Source organism: Salvelinus sp. IW2-2015, linkage group LG17, assembly GCF_002910315.2.
Source record: "Salvelinus sp. IW2-2015 linkage group LG17, ASM291031v2, whole genome shotgun sequence".
NCBI lineage: Eukaryota > Metazoa > Chordata > Actinopteri > Salmoniformes > Salmonidae > Salvelinus > Salvelinus sp. IW2-2015.
In genome coordinates, this window is record NC_036857.1 from 28,348,116 (window position 1) to 28,356,639 (window position 8,524).

Below are 8,524 nucleotides of genomic sequence, written 5' to 3' on the forward strand. Positions count from 1 at the left end.
CACGTTTCAGACATTTCAACAGATATAACATCAAAACACTTCGCAGACAGCGTTCAGACACATCAACAGAATACATCAACACAAGCTACAGACACTGCTCAGACAAGTTTCAGACATATCAACAGATGTGTGTGTGTGATAGAGGACCCACAGTGCTGAGATCATGGTAATGGGACAAAAGGCCATGTGTGAGAGGAGAGCTCCAGTCTGGTCAAAGGAGGGGAGATAGAGAAGCAGGAAGGAGACATGGAGATCATCTCTTATTTACCACTTATAACAGTCACATTCACAGATATTGTGCAGTGTAAGCTCTACACATTCACCGTAACATCTCTCTATGTGGTGCAGACACATTCATGGCGGATATGCATATGCTGAATGTGKAGGGAAGGCTCCTCCAATCGAAACAGCATCAAAACACACGACACCGTATTGACACATTCTATGATATTTTGGCTACATTATGCATGCACATTGTGCATCTGCAGATACACAATAGTTGAGAAGGATATCCTTCCCCCAAAGGTCGACAATCCACAGGAGACAAAACAAATCTACTATACAGTACTGTAATTCTAAATCTATTCCATAGCTATTCCACCCGAGCAGTTGCATGCGTGACTGGACACAATGAAATTAAACTGTTCTTCCTTATTAATACATTAGTCATTAGCTTCAACTGTCTCGATTGTGTTGGCAGCTGTAGCTCACAATTGAATGGGAACACCTTATCACTACATCGTGGGTGCTCTTCTTATCAGTAGCTTGTGAATGATATCAGAGGATGACTAACACATGGAGAGGTGAAGGTTGACAAGGATGGCTCTTAAAATGTTGAGAAGTCTCGGAGGCGTGCGCACTCGCATAGAAGGACGTATGCATGCGCACGTACGTACACAGGCACGTACTTACGCACACACACACACACACACATCCTATGGGTAATCCATATCTTTGTACACTCGTTCATTCACACATAGTCCTGAGCAAATATTGTCCCAGAAGAGGAGTGGAGTTAGAAAGGACAACACAAAGCACCTAATCCAGCCACGGCACACACTGATTCGGGCTCAAAGGGCAGTTTTAGCCCTCTGCAAACACATAGATGGGAGTGTGGACTGGACAGAAAAAAAAGAGAGAGTGAGGAAAAATCCATCAGGAAGTAAAATATAGACGGATGCACGCGCACACAAGCACATATTCCTATTTTGCTTTAAGCATCGAAGCATGCGCCACTGAAATTATCTCTTATCTACCAGAGAATTGGGACGTCGCGTTAATAACTAGTCAATTCCAACATGAACTGCAAAATACACAAACTACAACCAACTATTGTATACACCCAGCTCAGCGCTCCTCACTGGTAAACAACCGCCAGCAGTCACTCAAAGCAACAAGTGTCATCAATTTGAATGAGCCAATTGACCTCCAGTGTCCTTTACAACAGGGGCAATATACTCTCAGTCACTTGTGTCCCCTGACACAGGATATCAGCTCTGTGTGTGTGGCACAGTGCCAGCACTGGCTAAATGGCTGACATATAACTGCAATCAGAAAGGCTTATTACAGTGTGGTAATGGGTGTAGCAAAAGTTCCCTCCTCTGAGAGAAGAACAGAGCAGCTATCTGACCTCTAAAATAGGGAAGGGAAGGGGGGGAGTGAGAGAGCTAGGGGAGAGACCGGAGATCGAGAGAGAGAGAGCGAGAGAGAGACAGAGAGCTGGAGCTAGAGAGACAGAGAGAGCAATAAAGAGAGAGAGAGAGAGCTAGAGCGAAAGAGAGAGAGAGTGAGAGAGAGACAGAGAGCGAGAGAGAGCATGTGCGACAAGAGCGAGAGAGAGAGAGAGAGAGGTAGAGAGAGAAAGAACAAGAACGGGAGAGTGAGAATGAAGAAAGAAAGATAGAAAGAAAAAGAGAGAAGGATATAAAAGGTTTTGGTTAATGACTGAAACTGTCAACTGAACACCCCCCAAGAGGTGCTTAATGAGGCATATACTGAGTCAACCTTGTCATAGTCTACACACAATAGGACATTGTCTACCTTAATTGAGTCTACATGTTCTTGTCCCACTAAACAGCCCATGAGTTGCATTAAACCAACCAGAGGTTTCCCACTTTCAAGTGAATGAAACAGCACCTAAAACACTTAGGTGTATCATCATCTGAGTCCACCACAACAACCTGACAAAAGCCTTGACTGATACTTGTTCTAGTGTTGGAGATGCTGACCTGTCACTGTGAGGACCACAGGTACTTGTGCTGTGTTCAGGTGTTCTGCTCTGTTCTACTGTTCTGCTCTACTGTGACTGAAGAGAGCAAACAGGTGATTCCTCTACAGTCACCAAGACCAGGAGATAGACCAACACATCCTCTCACGTGAAACGGGAAAATAACAGTGAACAGTGTATCAGTGTTTTGTTACTTGTGGTGTTTTATGTTTTTGTGTGGGCCCCAGGAAGAATAGCTGCTGCTTCGGCAAAAGCTATTGGGATTCCGAAAGGATAAACCAAACTTGGGAACAGGAATGTAACTCTTGAGAAATAGACTTTTTGTTTGTGTGTGTGTGTGTGTGTGTGTGTGTGTGTGTGTGTGTGTGTGTGTGTGTGTGTGTGTGTGTGTGTGTGTGTGTGTGGTGTGGTGTGTGTGTGTGTGTGTGTGTGTGTGTGTGTTGTTGTGTGTGCTGTTGTCTGTGTTTGGTTTTACTATCCTTGTGGGGACCAGAAGTCTAGGATAGTAAAAAAGGAAAAATTTGGACCAGTGGGGACATTTTGCCGGCCCCCACAAGGAAAATKGCTATTTTAGGCTTAGGGGTTAGGTTTAGGGTTAGGGTTACATCTAGGGTTAGGGTTAGGAGTTAGGTTGAGTTTTAAGGTTAAGRTTAGCRTTAGGTTAAGGGTTAAGGTTTAGGGGTAGGGGTTATGGAAAATAGGATTTTGAATGGGAATCAAGGATAGTAAAACAAACGTGTGTGTGTGATACATTCTCATGAAAAAAATCAAAACAATTCAAGAATGCTTGATTAAAAGAGTATGAACAGCCTATACACACTGAACTGATTTCCTGGTTTACAACTCTATATGCGAAGTTTGTGGTTGATTTTTTTGGCTATTTGATTTAGTGACACATATCACCATTCATAAAATCACCTACCTTCCTGTGTTTGAGACGACGTGTGCTGTAGATATGATATAAACATAACACCCAGAACGGACACCTGCCAACAGTTCATGCTTAGGTCCAAACCAGTCCAATAATAACCATGTCCAGGTCGAGCAGGTCGGTTTAATCCCCAAGATGTCCTCGATTTGTTAATGAGACGTTTGTTTTTAAAAGCAATAAAAATCAGCAAATTATGGCTTCAAGATAGATTTTCAGAAGACTCAAGTCCACTTTCAGTTGATGCTAGTCCAAGTTTCAGTATCACGGTGACTTCAGCTTTCACTGGAATACGTAGCCTAAAGTTAATTTACAATGTTGCAATATCTTGAAACAACAACAAAAAACATAAACGATTTWGAWTTTTTTTGTTGTTGATACAATTCTGATATGGTGCGTCAATTTCGGAGTTTGGCAAACGTGAACTAGTTTTTTTTACGCTCAGCTCTCACTCCCTAGCAGTGATCCACACCAGACAGCTCACTTGATTGGCCAGATCAGTTTGTTTTACCGATCGGAGGTCGTTCCTTCTGAGCGCTGAGAAAATCCATTTCATGTGGCTACTGTAAAACATTWCCAGAATATTTGCAACGAATAAAAGGTCAAGGATTCATCTGATATACAATTATATGAAAACAACCATATCTAGACAAATGTGTAAGTCAAATCACAGTAAATACGCTTATTGTAGTAATGTAATAAACCAGTTGATGGATCCGGTTTTCAATCTGGTTATTGCTTGGGTGAATCCTGTAGTTAAAATTATTAGGCCTACACAGACATTCAGTTACTCAAATTTGTGAGAATAATAACAAGTGTAGGCTAATAACAACATACTTGCTTATCCATGAAAACACATCTTAATAAAAGCTTAGTAGGCTTCCGAAACTATATAAGAACTGTATTTAGCATAATCCTAAATGTGGGTATTTTTGTTCCATGTAGAGTATTTGGGATGGGACCAGTGTTACTTTCATTCAGTGTCAGGGTTAGGGTCTGAGAGGCTGTGCTGTCTCTATGCAGTGAAGGGCAGTATTGTTCTCCAGCCCTGTCAACTGGTTAATCAGTGCTGCTTTGATACGTATGGAGTAGCCTGTCACAATGGCATCATTGTCAAATGGTCAAGTGACATCTGATCCCAAACCCAGAACATAGAATCTATGCTACAGAAGGGAACACAGAACACACAACACAGAACACATAACAGGGCCAACATTCCATGGCATGTGACACTCTGAAAAGAGAGCAGCTAACTTCACAGGAAATAAATAGCTGGTTGTGATGAATATGTAACACAGTGTTGTTATTTCCGTTTCCATAATGAGGGACTATAGATGAGCTGATGTAAAGATATATTCACACGCTTAGACAAAGCATAGTAGGTTGAAAATGTGTAGGAGCAGTGGCATTTGACTGATGTACATGAGTCTTATGATACTCATATTACATATACACTACTGTTCAAAAGTTTGGGGTCCGTTAGAAATGTCCTTGTTTTCCATGAAAACATACATGAAATTAGTTGCAAAATGAATAGGAAATATAGTCAAGACGTTGACAAGGTTATAAATAATGATTTTTAATTTGAAATAATAATTGTGTCCTTCAAACTTTGCTTTCGTCAAAGAATCCTCCACTTGCAGCAATTACAGCCTTGCAGACCTTTGGCATTCTAGTTGTCAATTTGTTGAGGTAATCTGCAAGAGGACAAGTACATTAGAGTGTCTAGTTTGAGAAACAGACGCCTCACAAGTCCTCAACTGGCAGCTTCATTAAAAGTACCCGCTAAACACCAGTCTCAAAGTCAACARTGAAGAGGCGACTCCGGGATGCTGGATTTCTAGGCAGAGTTGCAAAGAAAAAGCCATAACTCAGACCGGCCAATAAAAAGAAAAGATTAAGATTGGCAAAAGAACACAGAGGAAGATTGGGAAAAAGTGTTAAGGACAGACAAATCTAAGTTTGAGGTGTTCGGAACACAAAGAAGAACATTCGCGAGACACAGAAAAAATGAAAAGCTGGAGGAGTGCTTGACGCCATCTGTCMWGCATGRTGGAGGCAATGTGATGGTCAGGGGGTGCTTTGGTGGTGGTAAAGTGGGAGATTTGTACAGGGTAAAATGGATCTTGAAGAAGGAAGGCTTTCCCTACATTTTGCAACGCCATGCCATACCCTGTGAACGTCACTTAATTGGAGCCAATTTCCTCCTACAACAGGACAATGACCCAAAGCACAGCTCCAAACTGTGCAAAAACTATTTAGGGAAGAAGCAGTCAGTTGGTTTTCTGTCTATAATGGAGTGGCCAGCACAGTCACCGGATCTCAACCCTATTGAGCTGTTGAGGAAGCAGCTTGACCTGCACCGGGGCCTTGCACTCTTCTTTCTATTCTGGTTAGAGCCAGTTTGCGCTGTTCTGTGAAGGGAGTAGTACACAGCGTTGTACGAGATCATCAGTTTCTTGGCAATTTCTCTCATGGAATAGCCTTTACTTCTCAGRACAAGAATAGACTGACGAGTTTCAGGAGAAAGTGCTTTGTTTCTGGCTATTTTGAGCCTGTAATCGAACCCACAAATGCTGATATTCCAGATTCTCAACTAGTCTAAGGCCATCTATGTAGATATTCCATAACAGAATCTGCCGTTTCCAGCTACAATAGTCATTTACAACATTTACACTGTATTTCTGATCAATTTGATGTTATTTTAATGGACAAAAAATGTGACCCCAAACTTCTGAACGGTGGTGTATATAGACACTTATACAGTATTTATAGATTTGTTTAAAAAAACGTGTAAACATAGTATCTTATTCTTATTCAAACAAATATGTTTACTTTAAAGTAATTTGACAATTTGAATAGTGGATCCACCTAGTGGCTGCAGGATGTGACCATTTCCCATTTCTCTCAGGGCCTGATTCTGACATAGGAAATTACACCTTTCCTAGGCACTTCTCAGTAGTTGGTATTCAGACTTACCTTATGAAGGTGCATAATGGGCTTTGCAGGTGTGGTTCCCTTGTGCGCTCTGAATAAATGTAATTCAACTGCTGAAACCCTCTCACTTGCTGGCCAACAGATTGTCTTGTGGAGTTTTCATTCAATAGAGTTTTCAGCAGTGGAGGCTCCTCACAGGAGGAAGGGGAGGACCATCCTCCTCAGTGAATTTCATCAAATTAAAAATAGTGAAACATTTTAAAAGTGATCATTTTTAGATAACACAATACTAAATATATATTCACGTCGAGAAATAATTTTRTAAAACGTWCCGTTTTGCAATGAAGGTCTAGAGTAGCCTCAACAGCAATCTCTRGGGTAGCACCATGGTGTAGGCGAAGGACAGATAGTTTCCGTCCTCCTTTGTGTACACTGACTTCAATACAAAACCTAGGAGGCTTATGGTTCTCACCCCCTTCCATAGACTTACACAGTGGTCATGACATATTCCGGAGGACGTCCTCCAACCTATCAGAGCTCCTGCAGCATGAATCGGCATGTTGTTCACACAATCAAAGGATCACAGAATAAATCTTGTACTGAAAGCATAAGCTACAGCTAGCTAGCACTGCAGTGCATAAATGTGGTGAGTAGTTGACTCAAAGAGAGAAAAAAACAATTGTTTAACAGTTTTGAACAAATTAATTTCTTTAAAAATGAAGGAGAAGTAACAGAGAGGGAGAGAGAGATAGTAATATTTCCTTGTATTTTTTTTCCACTTTCGACGGGCCCACCGTCAAACTGCTAAACTGCTTGCTGTACACTGTACTGCATGATTGTAGYGAGTTTACCAGCGTGTTAGTTCTAGCAGCTATGTTGACTATGATGTTAGCTAATATGGTGACAATGATGTAGGCTGTGTGTAGCGGTTAGTGGTTAAGTTATGAAGGTTTGGCTTGGAAAGGTTTTTCCGCCTGGTCACAGATAGCTGTTGTATTGTGAACTGAAGTCCACAATGGTTGGTCCACACGATGAATGGGTGTTCCGCCACCTCCAGCCAGTGCCTCCATTGCTCCAATGCCAGCTTCACCGCGAGAAGCTCATGATTCCCCACATCGTAATTCCTTTCCATGGCATTGAKGCAGTGGGAGAAGAATGTGCAAGGATGTAGGTCCAGGGTAGAACACTGGGACAGGACTGCCCCCACTCCGACATCAGAAGCATCGGCCTCCACCACAAACTGACAGGAAGGGTCCGGATAAACCAAGATGGGAGCTGTGGTGAAGTGATGTTTGAGGTCCCAGAATGCCCGGTCAGCAGCTGGAGACCACGTGAACGGAACCTTGGGCGAGGTGAGTGCGGATAGGGGGGAAGCCAGGGTGCTGTAACCCTGGGTAAAGTGGCGATAGAAGTTGGCAAACCCCAGGAAGCATTGCAGCTGCACCCTGGAAGTAGGCTGGGGCCAATCCACCACTGCTCTCACTTTCCCGGGATCCATTTGCACACTCCCTGCGGCGATGATGAAACCCAGAAAAGGGATGATGAAACAATGGAACTCGCACTTCTCTGCTTTTACAAACAGCTGGTTCTCTAGGAGGCGTTGGAGAACCTGTCGGACGTGGGGCACATGTTCTTGGGTGGAACGGGAGAAAATTAGGATGTCATCTAGGTAGACAAAGATGAACCGGTTCAACATGTCGCGGAGAACAGATAYKCGTAGTRACCGCTGGCCGTGTTGAAGGCGTTCTTCCACTCGTCCCCTTCCCGTATCCGCACCAGGTGGTAGGCGATCCATAGATCCAGCTTGGAAAACACGGTGGGCCCCTGAAGCGGCTCGAAGGCCGTACAGATGAGTGGTAGCGGGTAGCAGTTCTTCACCGTTATGTCGTGGAGACCCCGGTAGTCAATGCATGGGTCTTGTTCTTCTTCTTCACAAAGAAGAACCCTGCGCCGGCGGGAGAAGAAGAAAGACGGATGAATCCTGCAGCAAGGGAGTCCCCAATGTAGGTCTCCATCGCCTTGGTCTCTGATCTTGACAGAGAGTACAGTCGTCCCCAGGGAAGAGTCGTGCTAGGGAGAAGGTCAATCCCGCAGTCATAAGGTCGGTGCGGAGGGAGCGAAGTGGCCCGGACCTTGCTGAACAGCTCCCAGRGGTCCTGGTAATCCGCGGAAATGGTGGAGAGCTCCGGGGCACCTTCCGAGGCCCCAGGAAGACATCCCGGGGYGGGTTATGCTGACTTCAGGCAATGGGCGTTGCAGAACGGGCTACAGCTCATGATGGCACCAGTAGACCAGTTAATGAGGGGATTGTATCGCTGGAGCCAGGAGAATCTCAGTACCACAGGAATCAGAGGGGACTTGATGAGCAGGTACTAGATAGCCTCGCTGTGGTTCCCTGACACACGTAGGTTGATGGGAATGGTGTTGTGGGT

At 43.8% G+C, this 8,524-nt stretch overlaps 1 protein-coding gene across 1 annotated transcript in view; it reads right to left on the reverse strand.

Annotated features, from left to right (window-relative positions):
- The window catches only part of LOC111976480 (receptor tyrosine-protein kinase erbB-4), a 13,029-nt gene extending 9,403 nt beyond the window's left edge, over window positions 1–3,626 (reverse strand). Inside the window, exon 1 of the mRNA XM_024005327.3 lies at window positions 3,150–3,626. Within this exon, the coding sequence (XP_023861095.2) occupies window positions 3,150–3,228 (79 nt within the window). The 5' untranslated portion in view covers window positions 3,229–3,626. The remainder of the gene's footprint in view (window positions 1–3,149) is intronic.
- Between the last annotated feature and the right edge of the window lie 4,898 nt (window positions 3,627–8,524).